Source organism: Semicossyphus pulcher, unplaced genomic scaffold, assembly GCF_022749685.1.
Source record: "Semicossyphus pulcher isolate SPU_LCO1_2020_fin unplaced genomic scaffold, fSemPul1.0.p SCAF_1, whole genome shotgun sequence".
Classification (NCBI taxonomy): Eukaryota; Metazoa; Chordata; class Actinopteri; order Labriformes; family Labridae; genus Semicossyphus; species Semicossyphus pulcher.
The window spans coordinates 15,446,514-15,469,254 of record NW_027211603.1 but is presented as its reverse complement, the minus strand read 5'-3'; the positions used below and the strand labels follow the sequence as shown (position 1 = coordinate 15,469,254).

The 22,741-nt window shown below is 40.4% G+C and overlaps 1 protein-coding gene across 1 annotated transcript in view; it reads right to left on the bottom strand.

The window, feature by feature from the left end:
* Nucleotides 1-22,385, bottom strand: part of tub (TUB bipartite transcription factor) — a 51,272-nt gene extending 28,887 nt beyond the window's left edge. The window contains exon 1 of the mRNA XM_069663419.1: nucleotides 22,239-22,385. Coding sequence (XP_069519520.1) covers nucleotides 22,239-22,294 — 56 coding nt within the window. The 5' untranslated portion in view covers nucleotides 22,295-22,385. The remainder of the gene's footprint in view (nucleotides 1-22,238) is intronic.
* Between the last annotated feature and the right edge of the window lie 356 nt (nucleotides 22,386-22,741).

Sequence of the window (22,741 nt, the reverse complement as noted above, 5' to 3'; positions counted from 1 at the left end):
TTGAAGGGTTTCTGCACCTCCTCAAGTGAGCTCCTCAAAATTACATTTGCCCCTCGAACCTCCAGGCCTTTCTCATTTGCATGTTGTGAAATACTGATGCTTTGTCACGCCCTTTTGGGCCCTTATATTGATGCACAAGGTATCCTTTGGTGTCTGTATGAGATGCAACGGGCTCCAAACTCAAATGTAAACCCTTCAGTGGCATAATAGGACGCTCAGAGCTGCAGGTGGTCAATCGTTAGGCTGGTCAGCTAATGTAATGAAGAAGATTGTCGGCTATAGGGGTGGACTTTCACCCAGGAGACCAGGGGTCAAGTCATGTCAGCAATGGGTTATTGTTTTAACATACATTCTGATGTTTTCCTAAACCTAAGTATTTTGGTGTTACAAAGCAGAAACATGCAGGAAACGGGGGTGTCTTAATAAAGACAAAGGATAACTTGTGCCTCCGTATGAGATGCAAAAGCAGCGTGACAAAATGTTGCTATTTAAGGAACTAGGAAAACAATGTGTGATAGCCTCACTGATATCAAAACTAAAAGGTGTTTGGGAAGTTCTGCTGAAATTCTAGGGAAAGAAATTCACACGTTTCCCTCGAATAAGTCGCCTAATGTAAGGGTGAAAAAGATAGAGGACAGCAGTGTTAAAGTTGTATGTTATCTGGGTTTATAGTAGAAGTTGTAGTATTGCATTTTAAAGAATGATCAACATGAAAAACATCTAACTAGGTTAGTGCAACATGTCGGCTTGTTTCACTGTGTGAATGTGCCAAGGATGCCCACAAGATCACTGGACTACTTTACCTTTGTTTTTCTCAGTCCAACTATGTCTCAGGTTGGAGATTACATTTCCTAACTACACGAGCGGGCCAGAGCTTCCTTTAAAGCACCTTTAACAATAGTCACAGTGCAGGGGATTTGTGATGTAAGTTGCAACTCATAAATAATTTCCAGGCCAGAAAAAGCTGCGTTTCTGCTGCATTCAGAGAAGCCTTTGAACGGGACCGACTTATAAAACTCTTACGACATATTTTCGGCCTTGAAATGCAGACTTCCAAGGAGGCAATTAGGACAAAGCTCGGCAGTGAGTCACTGACTCGATCCGCATTACGTCAGATCACACACGGGAGCGTGCTGCACTTCAGAGAGACGGGAGGCGAGCCAGCGGATCCTGTCAGCAGTGAGATGGTGTTAGATAAAATAAAAGGAGGATAATGCTTAAAATGCTTAACTTTTAATTATTTATGAAAAGAGAGAGAGTATCAGAGGAGCTAATTTGTGATATCAGATGGTGCACCCACTTGAGAGGGAGTGCAACTTAATGTTGGACAGAAATAAAAGGTTTAAAAACTCAACTGGTGCTTAAATGTTTGAACCTCTTAGATGCTTTAAAGCCCCTCTTTTGAAAGACTTTTTAGAGTAATAGAAATCGACGCATTATTTTCGAGAAAAAAGCACTTGATTAATGTTTCTGAAAGCTAGCGAGCAAGCTATTGTTCCCTCTTCTCGCTCAGGAGCCTCAGCGGCTGTTACGAATGCTTTCAGGCCCTTTCCAAACTGTGATTACATTGCATATTCAAACTACCTCCGACAGCCTGCTTGTAAAAGCGTTCTCAAATCTCAGTCATAATCAGATAAGATTTGATTTCACTATTCATACAGCGCTGCCAAGCTCCCGCGCTGCTTTATAATTTCACAATAAAACCGCCCTGAATTAACCGAGTTAAACAGAACAGGAAAAGCTAATTACACATTTGGACTGACTGATTAAAAAATCCCACTTCCAGCCAGAAGCAGCCCACGGAGGATTTCCATGAATCAGCGGCCGTCTCGATGTTCCAGCCACAAATTTTTTTGTGTATGATCATTTAAAGATGACCTCAAAAATGTCAAATATTCAGAGAAATCTATTTGAGGGCGATCTTAGGTGGCTGCAATCAAATAGCTGGCCTTTGAACGCTGCTTTGGGGCGTAGACAGTGGCATCTTTATTTTAGGGGGTGTAAATCTCAAGAGCGAGAGATTGAGAGAGAGAAACAGAGCGACTGTGTGTTTCTGACTGAAAAGTAAATCTCACAGCCTCAGAGACAGAGAGTGAGAGAGTGTGAGATTAAATCAAATGTGTGCCCTCTATCGATCACCTCGAAAGTCAGCAATGTGGCCTTTCCTGCTTGTGATAAATTGGGCTTATTTTTAATACATAAAGCACATGAGACTGTGTTTATGTCTCCACAACACCAGCAAAGTGTGAAACTATGCAGAAGAGTCAGGCGGTAGTTGACTGATGCACAAACACACACACTCCTTGTATCAACAAAAATCCCTGTTCCTCATCCTCAGTGGCCCGGCAGAGGCCATGCATAAAACATGGTTTGGATTAGAAAATGTCACGCTGGATGAAACAGTGTCCCAGTGAGGCAACCAGATGGACTGCTTCAATACACCAAAGTTCCTCTGCTCCCTTATTTATATTGCACACCCATATCCGTGTGTACAGTATGCTACTGCCGCCTGTCAATGCAACATGAGAAAAGCTAACAGCACACATTTCTTTCTGCATGTGTTATTACTGCCATTCTATCCGTACTTAACCTGTTTAGGGTCACGGGGGGGCTTGAGCCGATTCCAGCTGTCATTGGGTGAAAGGTGGGGGTCAATCACAGGGTCACTTAGAGACAGGCAACCAAACAGGCACTGAGTCACCAATGAACCTCACGAGCACGTCTCTGGACTGTGGGAGGAAGCCTGGAATCCTGGGTGAGACTCACACAGACACAGGGACAACACGCCACACAGAAAGGCCGCCACTGTATGAACCAGGATTCAAACCAGGAACCTTCTTCTGCTGTCCACTGTACCACCGAGCCGCCTTACTGCCATTCTAATTAAATAGGAGAAATAATCTCTTATGAAGTGGCTGAATGTTAAACAGATGCACTCGACGTTTGAATACTAGGTGTTTGAGTATGATTATATGGATCTCAAAAATTGCACACATTTCATAAAACAAGCCAACATGTCTGAAATTCTAAAACCCACTAAATTATTAATATTCTCCAATAATAATTATAAAATAAATTATTTACCAGAAGGACACTCAGAGAGCACAGACAACTAAATGTGTTCCTTCTTTGCTACACTCTTCCACCAAGTGTCATGAAAACTGAGTCAGTAGTTGTTCTGCAATCCTGTTCAAAAACAAGCAAACAGCTACACTGAAAACATGATGACCTCCTCGCAAAGGTTATATTTGCTAACCTTTCCATAAACATGCTTTAGCAGCACCCAGAGATCTGAATCAATCACTCTGAACAAAGGCTAAATGTCCTGAGCTCTGCTACATCAGTGTTTATGGCACGGCTTCCATTTGAAAACCACTTGTATCCACGGGCAACATACAATAAGAGGCCGAAACCCGATATGGATGGATGAGTCATCTCCCACAGCAGATGTGTTTACATTTTTAGGCCACCAAATTGTGCCTTACACTCATGATGTAAAGCATCTTTTTTTTCCTTTTAAAGTTTAAACTTTTGTAATGTTATAGTACCCTACGCTTTTGCTACACCAATATCAGGGAGTTCATCTTTTCAACATCAAACCTATACTGTTTCTAATAGGGATGCCTGATATTGGATTTTTTGCCGATATGGCGATATTTTCCAACCTTCTTTGCCGATTGCCAATTTCGACACCGACATATTAGGCACATGTTTTTTCCATATAATCAGAACATCAAGTCCCCCTTGTAGTGGAATTGATATCATGCCTCCTCTTATTGTAGTGGACACACCACAGACATCTTGCACCCTTCTTCATGATTGATGGAAGAGGCATTGTAACAAAGGTCGCTTGTCTGATCACTCCACTGCAGCACCACCCTGAAACACAGCAGAGAGGGAGACATGCCCGGACTTGTTTACTGCAACTACTATGGAGACATCAGTGATCGCCGACGGACTCTTTTTATCGTGTGTGTGTCCATGAATATGTAAGTTAGTTTTGCACTGATGTTTATGTTACACTCTGTTAGCGTCAGCTTTGGCCGCGAGTGTAATTTCGGCGTGTTTGATGTTGTTAAGTCTGGTAAAATGAAGAGAATGTGAGCTTACTGTGAGCTAGTTAAGAGTTGTGAAAGTTATTCTACCTTCTATTCATTGGCTCGAGTTTCTGTGACTTTTTAGTCTTTGTTTGTATATTGTTGATAACTTTGCGCAGGATTAATGTCGCAGCATTACATCAAGCTTTTTTAGGGAATCATCGAGCATTTAGGCGGAATGTCTTTCAACAACACTAACAGCTCTTCTGCAGTCAAGAATATTTCATGTTTACGTATCCATCATTTTATATATCCCCAGGCAGCTGTCTATTTTTGGGTCTTTATTTGAAGATAGCACAGGTTTATAGCATCCTTCAGATAAAAGGGGAAAAAAACAGCTCATGGTAAATACGAGTATATTCATAATACTGCTAAACTGTCACATTCCTCTTTCACAATACTTTTCCATCACATGACGTGGGCATTGTCAGACAATGAAAGATGACAGAATCTAAAGAATAATTTCAGAGGTCAATGACCTGCGCTTGGTTCGAGCAGGGGACAAGAACTCCATCCCACACAGTGTGACGCACACACATTGTACCTCACACTCTTCTGACAGAAAGACAGCAGAGAGGGAGTGATGGTAAATGAGGGAGCCGTCTTGTCAGGTGCTGTACAGTGTGTGAGTCCCGTGTCTATCTTTAGAGGGCCGTACGCATGTGACTCACTGTTTCTGAGCTGCTTTTTCTCAAACTTATCGGCCTTCCTCATGTTTTATCAACAGCTATAAAAATAGTTTGTGTAGAGCCACGCAATCACGGTCATACTCGCTAGTTAGGAAACCTCAAAGTGATGACAAACTATGAATCAGAGGAGCAAATAACTGTCGATGAAATGGTTACACATCACATCAGCAGTCAATCAACTTGCTCTCTAAAAAGGCCTCTTCAAGTGAAACACCTTTCCTTGAAAAATTAAGCTGACTGCGTCTTTCTGACGCCCATCATTTCCTGCATGAGAGCGCAGCGCTAATGACTGTTTTTAATTCATTGGATATAAGCTGAGAGACTGAAGGCGCTCCGTGGTGCGTGGTGTGTGCAACCCTTGCATCCTAACTCAGCATCTTTGCGAGGAGGAGGAGGCGGGAGCAGCGGTCACGCGGCCTCCTCTGACACACGCTCCTCTTGCCGGTTCGCTCCCGTGACCATGGCAACAGCGGAGGCTAATTATCATTTAAAAGCTCACTGGAAGCTATTTAAACAACATATGTGCTTCAGGAGAAGACATATATGGACAAACACAAGCGTATTTCACCCTTCCCTGTTGCCATAGCTGTGATTACCTTACATTTGAATGGGCCTGCGGTGTACTGTAACAGCACTGTGTTGCTGCAGCGAGTGATGGGGTCTATTTTTGCTTTATACCAATAGGGGGACTCGTCGAACAGTGACAGACTGGTGTAGTGATCACTCATGGACACATGGAGGTGCTGTACAATCGCACAAGCGTTGCATTGCTGGCATCACAAGCCCACAATAACTGCTTCCGTGTTTCTGTGAGGAGGGGGAAATCAGTTACTGCACAAAATCTACCACAGCTATCAGCACCAACGTGTATGAGCTTTTTAAGGCTGATTCATGCACTGTCATGGTTTCACTCATACTTAGAAAGACAGCTTTAAGATAATAGATCTATACCGGAATTTAGAAGATGAAAGAAAATGAAAGTGAGTGAATGTTCATCACAAATCTGCTCTCTGGGGGGATTTAAGTCATACTAACAAGCCCTCTATCACCATGCATACTAGCCACCGTGCTCATAATACACAGATTGGATAGACTGAAATATATAGAGAGTGTTGAGAGTCTCTTTGTTTTTTCCCTCCTCGTCATGCCAGCAACTGCGACCAAAATCTTTCATTCACTGAGTCATTGCAGATCAGTGCGTTCTGTATTCTTGGACTTTGATTATCAATTCATACAGCGAGAAACTCATTAAATGTTCAGGAATTAGAGTCAACAGACGACAAACTGCTGGAAGAAAAGCGACAGCGACAGAATGGAGACACTCTGCACCCTGGCTCTGTGAAACATACTGTTTGTGTGCATGTTCAAATGTGTTTGGTTCTGCTTTTAATTTACACCTTTTTGATTATTGAGACTGTTTGGCTTAAAGATAGGAAGGGAAGGAGCAACAAGGGATGTAAGAGAGAGAGAGAGAGAGAGGCCATGTTTCAGCCTCACATTGATCCTCATTAGCAGGAGAACACAACAGAAGACATCTTGTTAAAACACAATGAACCGTGACGACAAACTGTGCATACAAATCAATATGTACTCAAGTAATGTATCACAGAGCTAAGTTACATCAACAGGTTTTGTTATTGCTGACAAACATGTATAAACTCAGAAGAAATCAATATGAGTATGAAATAAGGGTATGACTGTGTACATTAACAAAATTGTTCTGAAGCCAATTTCCTGTGATGAATAACGCAACAGCGCAGCTACCTTATCAGTCAGTAATGTGCTGCTAGCTTGAAATGTAGTATTAGTTGTAGTAACGTTAACGTTAGTAGTGAGTTTGCAAAAATTACGATGACGGTTACAGCTGGCTCGGGCATCGCCAAAATGTTTGCCATAGGTTGCACATAATGATATGCATAGCGTCACCCCGTCCATGATCGGGATTGGCTCCTTAGGTTTGTGACGTCTCAAACCTGCCAATCTGAAAACATGTTGTTCAGCCTGTCCTTGGTACACTGCAGTTTAAAAGCAGACAGGCCCAGCCATGGAGATGACTGCTTATGTTGTCCCTGATATGTCTTGTAGCACATGAAGAACACCACATGGAGATGTTTACAAGGTTAAACACTTGATTCTCACTGGAGGGGGGCTTTAACAAAATTCTTTTGAAGCCAGTTTCCTGTGGTGAATATAAGTCTGTGACATGTTAAGATGTAATCTCATCATGTATTAAGACAAAGTGTTTAATTTCAAACAAATAAATGAGACATTCAAATTAATCAAGAGAGACGTGTAATGTAGTTATGTGATTGGCTGTGCTTTAGGTCTCACTCGATGGACAGCCAATCACATATCTGTCTGTTGTTTTTCTTAATTTACAAAAAAAGCTTAATTATTAATAGTGTTATAATAAAATATTATAATCTTTTGGGGGAAAAATGTATTGTGAAAAATAGGAATTGTGAAAAGACGCAGGATAATTTAGCTATTCATAATATATAGGTTGTTTTTTTTTTTTTATGAATATTTCATGTCTTTATTCATTTGATTATTTATTGCATAATGTATTATTAATACATTTAATATTGAATATATTTAATGTAAATTATGCCCAATGCTCACAATTCAAATCTAATCTCTGTGTCTCTACAGTAAGCACAAGTAAAACTGTTATTTACATCTTTTGATTGCTTCTTCCACCTCATCACTTATAATGAGTACATAAAAATATATCAATATCCGTCCATAACTCACGTATTTAATGAAGAGAAGCAGAGTAAAATCAGCACCTATGTCAGACACAGCAAAACAACATTGTGATGTTCACTCTCTCCCATGTGATAAAGACAGAGAGATTCAAATGTATATACCCACAAACACACACACAAGCTTATTTCTCAAAAACTTAATGCCACCTCTCAGTTTACGCCATGTTTCACCATAGCAACCAGCAGCAAAGGCATATCCCACATCATCCAGCAGCAGTACAGAGCCGAGGAGGAGAGGATGGAGATAAATGCAGAAAAGAACTGAATAACAGTGTTCACAAAATATGTTAAGAATCAAATAAAAAATAAAAAACATTAAAAAGAGAAAATGACAGGAAACAAGAGGAACAGATCAAACAAATCAAAGCGTGGAAACAACAAGGAAAGCAGCAGGTCCTGAGGGAGAGGAGAGGTCTTATTATAAACCTGATAATCTCATCACCTTTTTCCATGCCAAGTGTCAGCAGAGACTGAGCAGTGTCAAAACTCTCTCCTGTTAAATGGACTGTTCTTATATAGTGCTCTTCTAGTCTTTGCGACCACTCAAAGCTGCTTTTACACTACATATCACATTCACCCATTCACACACACATTCATACTATATAGAAATAATTAATCATGTCGTTCATATAGAGTAATAGGAATACATTTCAGTCTGTTTCATAACCAGCAAAAAACTCCTCACAGGAGTTTTAATAAAACAATTAATCAAACATAATGCTTTCTTTGCAAATATGCAAGTATCATGTCTTCCCCTGGATAGATATGTGAGTGCATGTTTCTATTTATGCATGTATATGTGTATCAGACACCCAAATGACTACGTTTACATGTGTATTTCACTACCTGCATAAATGTATGATTCTCACCTTTACAGATATGCCTGTGACGCTGATCCATTGCAGAGTGTATCTGGTAAACATGAAGGGGTAATGACAGAAGAACATTACATTACCCAGAAATTCTGAGTGTAAACAGTCCACATCAAGTCAAGGGAAATGCCATGTGTCATGACTGACGCACTTAGTCTGCAAATAAGCAGCATTAACTGAGGTTTGTTGTTCCTGTAAACAGGCCCCTGGGCGATGGAGACTTAAAGAGGCACCAAAGGTCCTTATTTACTCAAGGTACCACTCATATAAAGAGGCAGCATTCTGCAATATTTACCATCACCAGCACAGTAGTGCACAGTAGTGGTGTAAACAGAAAAACATCCATCACCAGTCTCTCTTTGACTGTGCCCTCCCAAGGTTTCTTCCTCAGGGTTTTTCCTTGTTCTCATCGAGGGTCTAAGATTTGGGTGGATGTCGTTCTTTATCTAATGTGGGCACTAAAGAAAAATAAATTGTAAATTGACCTGCTCAGTCATTCCATTTGTTTTTAGAAACAAGGAGGTATTACTATCAAACAATAAAATGTCAATGTAATAAAACAAATACTTGTATCATGGTTTTTATTTGTATTTATTTGCTGTACTTTAACATGTGGATTTATTTCCCCCATAAAAGATAATGTTATAATGCTTTTAATTATTCATGCTTCAGACATGGCATCAAATATTTTTGAGTACTGATTTTTTAAGAAGATTTATGCGAACATATTTCTGCACATCACAGAAAAAAAAATCTGGCTTGTTTTCATGTTTTCATCAGAGACATGTGGGGGGAAAAACAACTTTGCAGATGGAATTTGGATTTAATGAATGTCTATTAGTACTGAAATCAATGGAAGGCATATCTATTAAACTGTTAGCTTCATATAAACTTTATATAAATTAAATACAAAATAAGTTTAAAAATACGTTCTAAGGAAACAATACTCCTAACTTGTCAACATTCTAAATGTTTCACACAGAACTATTGAAATCAATGTGACTTACAGCCATTTCTATTTCTTATTACACAGAAACAAGGTGTTTTATAACACGTGTTAAAAAAAAAGGAAAAAGGAAAAAAGTTGCAAAAAAACAAATCTTAAAAATACACAAAATAGGCCACGGGCAATTTTTAAAATAACTGTTAACTCTTAAAATAAGTATATCAATGAGTCCTTTATTAATATTATATATTATTAATATAGGTTAACAGTTAAGCTGTGCAAAGGTCAGTCGGGATCGCTGTTACGATTTTTAAAGCCGATAGCCAATTAATCGGCCGATATCTCCCTCCCCGGCGGAAAAAAATGTACACAGGTGTAAATGAACAATCTCTATCTCTCTATCACATTTACTTTTATATATTAAATAACTATGAAAATCTGCATGAATTATTTGAGTTTCACTTTATTAATAATTTTTAAATTGCAATGATGCTTTTGTTAAAATTGTTGCTTAAAATAGAATTCTGATAAAGTTTTACTGAAGATACAACTTAATGGTTATTATCATCACAGAAGCTTTCTGGCATAGATTGAGGAGAAAAAAAAAAAAAACACTGCATAATTCAGAGGACACAACTCACAACTTTTCTTTTTTTAACTTGACTGACACATTGTTGTTGTTGTTTACAACAGTTTGTGTTGATGTCGAGACGTGCTTTACTCCTACAGCAACCTTTTTTAATAAACTCAGTTTTTTGCCACTTGGACTTTGATAATAAGTACTGTAAGAGAGAGAATCCTGAAGTGTGATCTGCTGGATTATATCGTTGGAAATATGTTGGATTTGTTTACATGGTGTGCGCTCTTCTGTGACGTATGTCAGGCAAGAATTACTTTAGTGTTTGTGCAGATTACCGGAGTGAGGAGGATCATGAAAAGTGTGATTTCATTTCATGAATGGATATGTGATGTTACATGGTTGGATTATTTAGAGGAGAGAACGCCACGCAAAAGTGCCCCTCAAATGATCAGATATGATCCCATTAGTTGTGCTGGGCTTGCACTTACTGCTAGCCAAATTATAGCGAGCTTGCTAGCTAAACAGAGACAGCAACATGAGTTTGGCTGAAAAGCAGTTAAAGCTAACGATAGTTTAATGCATTAATTATGCAATACTATAACCAACAACGTTATTATGATCATAATTTGTAGATAAAGCTATGTTATAAAGTTAACTTTCATTTAAGTGTAAATTATCCCAGGTACACCTTACCTGTAAGTCGTGTATGGAAACTCCATGCAAAAGGTGATTCACGTGATATGCATCCCCTGCCTGAGGCTGCACAGCCATCAGCTATCGGAGCCCAAATCTACCGATTAGGATAGTTTTTAATAAGTCCTATCGGGCCTGATTAATCGGCCAAGTGATAAATCGAGTTAGTCAACCTCTAATGTGGCCAAAACACAGACTGCAGAAGGCTGCTGTCCATACTGTACAGTTTTTTCTTATAAAGGAAAATGTACAATATGAAATAAAAAGAAATACAGTGAGGAAATAATGGCAGGTGATGGACATTTATTTGCCTCTCTTATCACACATCCGATTGCCAGGAAAAGGCCAAAGGTCCTTATATACTCAAGGTACCACTCATATAAAGAGGCACCATTCTGCAATATTTACCATCACTTCTGAATGTGTTTTTTCTTGAAGTAGCCTCCTATACGAGCCAAGGGCACAGCTGGGCTGTCATGCTGTTCCACACTCTTGATCCAAATGCACACCTGCTGCTCAAAGGGTAATTCAACATAAATCCACTTTGATGTGAAGGAGAACCAACAACCTCTCCAGTTCCAATAAGACAGCAAAGGCATCAAAGTAAAGGAGGCCACAAACGCTGTCATCATTCCACTCGTATATGTGACTGTGATTCATGAACTGAGGCCATGCTGTGCCTTTCATGAAAAAAATGCCTTTACCAGTTGAAAAATGCAGGATTTTCTTTGGTTAGAAATGCAGAGCTACCAAAATTAAATACCTTTAGTCAAAGCATTTGGTGGTACTTCATAAAAAGAACTTTGATTATATTCAGACAGTGAAGATTTGAATATGAAAACTTAATTATTAGAGGATTAGTTTGCACGTATTCAACATATTTCATGAATTTCAGAGAAAGCTTTTGTCTTCATGAAAAATAATCCAAAAGCATTTTGGGTGACATAAGCATGAGGCCTTCAAAACCTTGAGCTTAAAGAAAAGTCCATTGAAAATTCAAGGCTGTTTGTAAGTAATGGCTGCCTAACAGTCTGGGAAACGTAGTTTATATAAGGCACTATCATCCATTTCTTTACTGAGACATTCATGAAGCCTGGGAAAATTGTCCCACACAAACACCTCCACAGCTCAACACTGCCTGTCCAGCAATTCCCTCAGACTTGAAAGATAATCTCTCTCTCAGCAGAACACAAATAATCAGTAAGTGCCACTGCAGGACATTTAAGAGGCTCTATCCAGGACTGTGGAGCTGATTGTCCTTCTCATCTACATCTAAAATGCTTCTTGTTCATACACTAAAGCAACAGGCAGAATGAGAAAAAAAAGAATTATTCAAACTAGAATGGCTCTCAGGGAGCGCAGGACTCTGCAAGGTCAAACAGCACTGAAAAAAAAGCCCTCTGTGGAGGTAAGTACTCCTTTCTCTGACGTAGACACTCCCTCCAGATTATTAAGATTGATAAATCAATGTTGTGACTTTACTGAGAGGATTATGAGACAAAGATGCAATCGTGCATGCAATGATTTTGAATTCATAATGAGGCTTTTACAACTTAATTTTTTGGTACACACACGCAAACACCCACCCACACACACACACTATCTGCTTTATTCTGCACTCCATAATAATAAGACCCAGACCTTTAATTATTGCCATCCTACCAGATTAGTATAACTAGTACTTTTAGTTATTAGGACTACTACTGTGGAGCAGGATTCGAGATCAAGACAAATATGCTGGAACAATAAAGTGTATGGTATCATATCGTATCACATAGTATTGCATGGGATCGGATCAGATCCCATAGTATTGCATGGTATTGTATCATATCATATATTGTGTCATAACATATCATATCAAATAGTATTTCATCGTATCGCATTGGACCGCACTGCATTGTGTCATGATGTATCCTATAAGACGAGTTGGAAAATTAGCAGAGCATCCTATTGGATTTATTGTGTTATAAAGACATCCATCTAAATCAAAATCAAATTTAGGTAGATTTAACACATAAGTAATAAATACATAATACAGTAGAATATCTATGCTCAACTGTCACATTTACATTAGTTATATCTGCCATTTATTTCTGCGGGGGGGAGGGATTCTTTGAAAAGCATTAAAGCCTTCAGGCCTGTTCCCCTGTCAGAGGAAACTGCTCCTTTACCAAAGAGAAAACCTAGGCACCTTTTAAGCGTAACTGCCATAAAACTTGAAGTATAATAATGAATCATGTCAAGGAAAACATACTGTTATGTACTGGTATCACAGTTTTTGCATTTAAATGTTTGCATTACCACCTTTGCTGTTGATGGCCAGCGCACATCTAGAAGACTCAAAAAAAGACAGAACTGTGTGTGTACAATGTGTACTCAGCCAAATTTGCAAGCATTGCAATTAGCATCCACTCTAGAAAGACACCGCAAATCCGCCCAGCTCACCTCTGTCTAACATCCAGCACCTCTGCCTCCACAGATCACAGCTTCATCGCTACAGCAGCAGACGGTGCGATAGTTTTCCTCTTCAGCCGCAGAGGGAGGATCGGACTGACAGGCTGGCTGTCTTCCTGTCACGGCACCCTCACTAACTCCCTCTCCACCTGAAAAATCTTCCAGCTTCTCCTCAGTGGGTCCTTGAGCCCTCATGCCTTTTTGCTCCGCACTTCGATACCAGTATCTGGTCACTGAATTCTCCACCATTTATCCACGCTATTCACCATATTGTCTGGTTTTGTTGCGAACTGGTGTTCATCAATAAAACTAGTGTAACATCTTAGAAGAATAAGCTATGAGGCTATAAGCTATGATATTGGAACATAAGTTGACAAGCTATGATATGACAAGATTACTATAACTACTTTTATCTGTCATTAGAAGTAAATCCTTATTCTCATCATGTATTCTGTCTGTGTTTCTTTGCCTGCCTTGCTTTTATTTTGTCACCTTGAATTACTTTAATCAGCCTGGTTTAATCTGCATTCAGCTGCAGTACCAGCCATTATCTTCATTGTTTATATTCTAAAAGAGAAAGATGCAGTACTATTAAAACATCTGTGATTAAATAAATGTTTGTGACAGCTTTAGGTGTATGTAACCATAAAACATGTGATATTTGGATGTTGCGTTTAGCTTACCCTTATGGAGGACAAACAGAGGTAGAAGATGTTGAACTGGTTTGGTTGTTAGAGATCTTTAAATCAATAAATGTAAAGACCCTGGAAACCTAAAACCACATTAGCCTTCTAACCATGTTATTTATAGTTTATGTACATATTGATTAGCAACTAAAAAATTGTTAAGAAGTAGTTTCAATCCTTAACTGAAATATTGACATTAAAGTTGATGTAAACTTTACAGATATTGGGTTTGAATGGGGCGTGGTTACGCAATAATACCATTAACAAATAGCGTTAGCGTCCTCCTTGGGCCAATGATCTATGGCCGTCTGTGTTGAGCGACACCGCTGCTGCCTGAGTTTAGTTTGGGCTTTCACAATCTTTTTTTTCGGCGGAAGGTGTTGAGCAGGAGGAGTTATAATAAAGTACTAGCTAATACTATGGATCTATCATTTAAAAACTACATTCAAGTCTTTGAGAACAAATGGAGGCATCTCGGCTAACCTTGAATGCTAACTGCTAAATATGATGTGGATAGCAAAGGATGTTTAAAACACGAAATATTTTCAGTTGGGCTTCCTCCTTTGACTCAGACGGTCAAACATGATGTATAGGGCTGCAGAAAGCTGAATTTAACATGCATCATTGTTGTGTTGCAGAGCCGGGGAGATGTCAATCAAAATGTGATCGGCCACGCCCACACAATCCTAACAAATTGTCTAAAGAACAAAATGATCTTTTTTAAACAAGGTTTTCATAGTTATGATTATTTTTAATTGGATTTTTGTGGACGCTTCATGAGACCCAAATCTTTTCATGCATTTTAACTATTTCAAGCCGCATCTCCAGCTTTAACAGCACAACATGTTTCACATTTTGCAAGAGTTACTGCCACAGCTACAAATCACCCCAGGCACTAACTTAGCTCTGCAGGCAAAAACGAGAGGTGTAGCAGTGTAGACAGAAGACTACAGGCTTTGTTTGCTGCTCCTGCTTTTTCTATCTGAGGTTTCTACAGAAACAGGTGGACAGTGACTAAGCTATGAAGTGCATAATAACAGCAGTGCAGCAGGGGGTTTGTTCAGCTGGAGAGTTAGGAGCTCTGATGAATTGGACATGGCGGGCAGTGTTTCTCTTAGAAGTTGCAAATGTGAAATATTCCACGAGCGTGTCTGAACTGTAATACAGGTAAGTAAATAGGTGTCACAAGCTGTTAAATAAAAGGCTGCATTTTTTTTGGGGTGTGCAGTGAATTGTAACTGATGACGCTTTTGGATATCTATGTGTCATACCAGGAGGCTGAATCACAGAAAAGCCATCACTGAGAAGCTTTGTGGCTCTCTGACACTTTCTCCACACAGCTAGCACGTCAGCTGCTGTCCTGCACTGAACTGTAGCATTCATAAAGCTCTGTATCAAGGCGGTTCTTACAGGACGGCCTCTCCTAATCATGCTAAAGATGGTTTACTCTGCAGTCGAAAACGTACATACTTACACTAGCACAGGCAGAGCAATGGTGCTAATGGTGCTAATAATGCTAATGTTGTATTGAAAAGGAAGGAATCTAAAAAGGTGCTTTAAATATGAAACATACAGCAGAATGATTTGATTTGGTAGAGTTCACTTTAAGATGTGAAACAGACTTATTTTAATAATGATGCCCCAATCAGTAAGAAGGCTGACTAATTCTATGTGGTTAACCTGTCACTGCTGCCACTGGGTTGTTAAGACAAGGCAGATTTTTCCTTAGATCAGGGGTCTCCAACTGTGCTCCTGGAGAGCTACCTTCCTGCATGTTTTAGGTCTCTCCGTACTCTAACACACCTGATTTGAATGATCTGCTCGTTATCAACCAACTGTATCGTCTCAAGGGATTTATAATCCCCTGAGACGATCATTCGAATCAGGTGTGTTAGAGTACGGAGAAACCTAACGCATGCAGGAAGGTAGCTCTCCAGGAGCAGGGTTGGGAGACCCCTGCCTTAGGTCATACTTCAATTTACTGAGCAGGATCAGCAAAGAGACGTACTGCCAGGATTGACACAGAATGAAAGCTCATGAGATTTGAAATCTTAATCTTAGCCAGTACTTCCTCATATCTATATGACAGAACAGGCAGATTGTCAATGACTCCCAAGTTGACGTGATTATTCTCCAAAGCAACATATGACTGTTGTGATGGCCCCGGCCTCACAGCTTGTCACAAGTCCACCTACTCACATCATTATCACAAGTTATTTCATGAGCAGTCACTTAACATGACATAAAACACTGTTTGGATGAATAATAGCACTTTTGATAGTACACTCATTTTGCATTAACTACATGGATTAAATTTACATCGCTCTGTTATTGTTTATTGGTTGAATTGAGTTGTATTAATTAATTTCTCTTCTCCTTTGAGTTACCTGGCTGCTGTGTTTCCTTCCTGGTTTCCCAAAAGATGGGAAAGAGGGTGGAGCCTGACTTTATGGAGGAGGACCGTACCAAATGCTCTGACAGCATGGGGGGGTCAGGGCTCCTTTTTGTGTTAGGTTTTAGTCATTTATATGTTTTCCTCCCCTGTGTGTTGAGTCTTGGTTTGGTCAGCTTGTGTAAATGTCCCGAATTCCAACACAGTTATATTTGTTCTCTTTTAAAAGGGGCCTGTAACGTCCTTGTTTAGGTCTTTGCTGTAGTCAAACCCTTTTAATGAATTGAAATTTAACATTAAAGCTTTGCTGATTTGCGTCTTGACTGCCTGACTGCCCGGCTATTTCACAAAACCTCCACCTATCCCGGCTGAATTTAGTTGACTCGGGTTCACGGAAGCGGTGGCACGTATGTTACCATGGAGATTTATTCTGTGCAGCAAGCCTGCTCCAGACGAGGCTAACAGCCAGGCTTGATTAATCCTGGTACCAGTTAAAATTCTTCTTCTGTAGTGTTTTTTGGCGTTGGCACTGTCACAAATTGAAGTGTGGAGCAAAAGATTAGGCAGTAAAATAATGTCACAGTATGTCTTGCCTTAGAGACATACAGTGTATTATGTGTAGTTGAGACCCACGTGACCTAATCTCATATGACTGATGACACTTTCCTCCCTTTGTTTCCCTGGCAATTAACAAACAATAGAAAAAGCCTGGTATATAAGGGGTGAGACTGATTAGTGAAGTGAAGACAGGTGAGCAGGTGGGTGGGGAAGGTCAGGACACTGATGGGCTGATTATAACAGGGAACAGGTGTGTAGATGAGGAAAAGAGGGAAAGACAGAGGACACCTGCTGGAGAGGTGGAGAACAGCACAGAACATTGTGTTAATGTGACTTCTGTGGAGGAACAGGGTGACACTTGGTCCGTTTGGTATAAAACTTTTTGCTGGCTTTCGTTCTGCCCTCTCTTCCCTTTAATCACTCGTTTCTCTTTTTTTTTTTTGACCAGCAAAATGTTTGTTTTGCAATAACTTTATTTTCGTATGAACACTGATGAATCAATCTCAGACCTTTTGTTTGGTTGTCTGCAGTCTCCCACTAATGTGCATGGCTCTGACTCATTTTAATAGCCACCCACAATGGCCACTGACACAATGGAGTCCCACTTCAGAAGCCCACAGCACTTAGTGTGTATGACTTGCAGACAACAACCAGTGTTAGAAACCCACTCGGGGGGAGGATCTCTCACAAAACTGGTACTTGCAACTGTTTTCCATCTCAATATGCACTATACTATTGTGTCAATAACAATGTGCATGAGACTGCTTTTACTTCAAACTGCTGACAACTTACTTCACAGCTTCTGTAAGACAGTATAGAGTGCAAAAACAGACACTTTCTCTACCGAGTGTCAACAGCTCCTGCCGTAGCCGATCCACACCTGCATCAAAAGCTGAACAGACGTGAGCTCAACACAGATCAACCCCTCTGATGTGATCTGAAACCTAATTCACACGCAGTGGTAATTCAGTATCACGACACAAAAAGCAACTAGAAACCATAATTGAGACTCTGTGCCGCCTGTTTAAATCAATAGCTTAATGTTTCATTGTTAGGATATACTTTAAGTCTCTTCTGCCGTCTTCACAGATTCCAACTGAACACAGCTGACATTCACAGACAATAATGCAGGCTCGACAATATATCCACTGAGCAAACAACGCAAAGCCTCCTTAGACTTCCACACCGGGCCGGGAAAATCTGGAAACACTGTAAGCGTGTGAAAACATCTTCACTGACACTGAAACACTGCAACAGGAAGATGATTGTTAAATCTTTGGGTCTTGCAGTTGGCGCAAACATTACAGCACAAACCAAATCTGATCTGACTGATCTATGTTTAGGACGAGGAAATTCAGCTAATAACACCTAAGCTGTTCGATCGACATTTCAGCATAAGAGGCGACGGATTATGTTTCTCTTTGCTTTACTGCTACACAGCCATCGACAGTCTCTCAAGTCACTGTTTTATAAAAGCTCAGTTTTTCTCGTCTTTACTAAAACAGCCGACCAGCTGACTTCAGACTGATCCACTTTATGGACTGTTATGGCATGGTTTGGAGTCTGAACAGTGCTATCTTTGTATGTATGGAGGACCACAGCAGAATGACACAGATATAAGAAGGTCTATAATAGGTCAATGTCTATGTCCAGACTGGACAGCATACTAGCCTTGAGCTTTTGTGTGAAAACAAAACTACTGAGGTGATTTACATTTTTTCTCCATTTGACACTGTGCTGTCAAATCTAACAGAAAAAAAAATCACAAACTCAGTGGGGAAATTAAGAGCCTGCTCATTTTCTTTATGCTAGTGGTGAAATGGCCTTCAGATGTAAGAACACTAAAATCTCCCAAAAGATTGGCCTTCGTGGTTTGACTTCATTAAGTTCCAACTCTTATATCAACTGCAGCAGAGATGTTTTTAAATTTCACTTTTTATATGAGGTGTATTTTCAACTTTTGCTAATTTTGAGTGTTGATAAATTAGGAAGAAACTTACCATATACAAGTTCAACTGCTTCCTCTTTTCCTCTATACCCATTTATCCTGTGTGACTGAGGGAACACGATGTACACAAGGAAATTCAATCTAACCTTTGTCTTTGATTAAAACATGAGATTCTGTACTGAGCTGTGTAGGCTCTGAATTGTATCTTGTCAGCCCACCTTGGCCCTCCATCTCTAGGATACAGTGTTTACTGAGCGGGTACCACGCCAGTGTGATTGCACAGGGCTATAGGTCCTGGTACAGACGGGCTCCAGGATGAATGAAACGCCTGCAAAAACACATCTGAAAGACATGGCAATACTGGAATATAAGCCTGCTCAGGTTGCACGAGTATGCATGCAATAAAAACAAGTGTTTAGATTTCCAGTAGACATATATCAACAAAGTGGCAAGATTGTGCACACTGATCTGAGTGTTATTTCATGATGGTCAACGCTTTCATTTTCACTGTAGTCCACATTTCATCAAGTTCAACATGGTGCTTTTTGCAATGAAACCAAAATAAAGTGTAACTCTTAACAGAGAACAATCAACTGAAGTGACACAGTTTGCTTAATTATTAGCTGTTTTTAGATCCACAACCTGGCCACATTACTACATGAAACATGGGTAATAAACTCACTTTGCTGGCAGTGATAATGACAGTATGCTCAGTTAGTGGCTAGCCATTTAGAACTACAAGCTAATAGGCTAGGTAGGCAATGTTGATATACTAATTAAACTTTTAACAACTAGTTTTAGGACCAGGCAGGTTCGCAAACAAATAGGACTGATACAAGTTGAGTGATAAAAGCCTCCCCACACTTTTTTTTTTATCAACAGATCTACTATGGAGCTGTGCCAGCACTTGTGTACGGTCATGTTGAGCCTATAATAATTCTACACTATGGGGAAAAAGTGCGCTGAGTTGTTGTATTTCACAACGACAATCACAATCATCTTTGGCCTAGAATGCAGCGATAGGACAGTTTTGGAAAAGATCTTGTTTTGGTGGAACACCCTGGCACTGAAATGGCTACATCCTGGAAAAAGACAATGCCACATAAAACAAAACAGGTTGGTATTGGACTGAAAGGGGATTTTGAACATGTTGAAACAGAAAGCAAAAGGCAAGGACAAATCAGTCTGAAAAAAGTGGCCAATGCCAGACTTCTCCTACTCGAACAGGTGCTTCAAAACTAATAGGAGGGTTCGACAAGCACAGCGTGTCCACCCACACAGTCCTTAGACGAGGTTTAATCAGGCAAAATGAGTGTGTGGGTGGACCACAGGGGTGTAGTAATCATGGATCTGGCTTTGGGGGTGTATAGGAGGACACAGGCCTATACAAATGTGCATGATGTCTATGTTTTAGCATGTGTACTGAACCCTAACACCTGTGGGAACCGTGCAAACACATGCAGTAGAGAGGCCTTTTTTTCCCATTTTCACAGATGCAGTAAGAGACAGCAAACAACAACCAGCCACACCTGCACAGATCTCACAGATGTGATGTTCAGGGAAAATTCAGCCTGTTGTCTGACTGAAATGAGACTTTTCTTCTCATGTAACAGCTGCGTTGTATTTTTTGTTTGTTTAAGAAAGAAACCTTCGAAATACATTAAATGAGAGAAAGCAGCTCATTAGCAGTAGGATGCTTCTTTTCTCAAAACAACCTGTATGTGGGAGTGAGGTATCAGTAAGTGAAACGCTATAACTAAACCGAATTGTTTTCCAGGAAGAAATATATTTCATGAAATTGCTGTAAAAGCAAACAACAGGCTTCTCCTCCTTTAACGAGCGGATCCTCGCACATCTAACAGCCTATTACTAGCTGCGCACAGTGAACGTTATTTCACAGTGCTGGTAGAAAACTGAGGAGGCTAAGAGACCACTGGCTCGGGCTGAAGTCTCGTGGGATGTCCAAGCACAGAGTCAGAATACCAATTATACTGTCTCCACTTCATGTACAGTGTTGTCAAGGTAAAACCTCCTCCACTGTGCCTCTGGTGATCAATGATACACCAACAGCATCTCCAACCAGCTCTTGTATTCTGCATTTAAAAGAGTATGACTAAGGAGGTATAGGGAAGCACATAAAGAACTGTATGGTTTAATATGCGTTGGCTAGTATTCCCAGAGATATACACAGAGACTCTGTGTACTCCAGTGTGTGTGTCAAATGAACTCCCTGTATACTTTGTCTATCACAATAATATAATGCTGTGTATTTGAACAGGGGCATGTCCACACTTTTCTAACAAGGGTGGCCCAGCTGTGGCAGTGATTTATGAAGGGTCTGCATGAAGCGTGTGCACCATTTTTGTCTCTGATCATGTCGACGTTACGGTATCATATATGGTGGAAACAGTTAAATCTCTTGTGCTTACTTCTTTACTGTGTTTCTTTAGGACTCCGTACCAACAAAAGAAATATGCTACATTGAAATGCTAGATAAGCTACTAGCAGCATGTTGCAACACAGCCCCTTAAGTTGGTTTGAACTTAGATCCCGCCTCTGACAGGGCAGATCATAGTTTAAGTTTATGGAGTGGTGCTTGGGTCAGTCAGATTTCACGGGGGCTCTTGCCAGCCCAGGCCAGCCCCTGAACACGGCCTTGGATTTGAACATACTTACATGTGAGTCATTTTGACCAGACATGACTATTCAAACTGACTCATTCACACTTGTGTGCGACATTATGCTGATGATATCACACTCCATGGACATTTTGATTCTTTACAATTCTTATTTATAAAATTCGACGGTGTCATAAATCACACCTCTGACAAACAATCTTGCACTTACTCATGTATTTTAATCCTTCAACAAATTAGTATTAAAAAATGCAGCTACGCTGTCACGCTGAGGTCCACCAAGGCTAAGCGGGTTTTCATCATCTGAGATCTCTGTGTTCATTCTCCACACGACTGATTTGAATTGTACCAAAATGAGAGGTCTTGATCACACCGACACCCCTGCTGAGACCTAACGGGCCAACTTCCTGGCTAATGAGACTAGCTGTGTTTGAGGCTCTTCAGATTGTAGACACAGATATCCTTAACACTGCGCTGATGATTTTTTTATTTTATACAGCAAATCAAGATTCATCATAGATAGATAGATAGATAGATAGATAGATAATGCAGTGACAGACTAAAAATAGCATGAATTACCTTTAGTAACATAAACACTCAAGTCGTTCCTATGGGGATGTTTTGGGGACTGTGGGATGTCTTGGACGGTGGGAGGTGTGTGAATACACCATGGACATACAGACACAGAGTGGAGTGGACATCCTGTATCTGCCAGCAGACCCTGTGTGATGCTTAAGCTACTTAATACACTCACATCGCATCCCTTGTTTCCAAATCCGTTGCACCTGTCAACTAATTGCGCAGGGGGGGTTCTTCCCACCAAGCTTTAGCCTCAACCTATATCAGCATATAGCATCAAAACACAACACACTTCTGCCGTTTTAAACGTACTCTTCTCATGACGACAAAGCTCGCTTACCTGTCATAACTCCATCTACTGTAAGACATGCTCCTGTTGCTGCTGACTCCCTCCATGTCTCCTCCTGGGTGAACTGGACGGACTGGACTGGAAGGCGACTCGACAAAACCCGAAGAGTAACCGCTCCTCTCCGTCTCCTTCCTCCTCTCAAATGAAAACACGGACTGAAGGAATCGCCGTTTTAAGTGAATGAGGCTGTGCAGAGCCAGACGCTCTCTCCTATGGGCTATACCACTACCGAGAGGGGAGCGCGCGCGAGCTGTCAGCTCACGGTGCACGCGCGGATGCTGATGTAGCCTGTTTCATTCACGTGGACACAGACCGCTGATTAATTTTACTGACTGTGTCTCGCGCGCGTGTCAACAGCGCGCGTGAGACCTTACCCTGATTAAAGAGGTGGTATCAATGCATGAAAGTGTGATTTGTTTATTTCAGTTATTGGCAGTTTAATAGCCAAAAGCAACACTGAACCTTTTTAATCAGTTGCTAATCAATACAGAAAG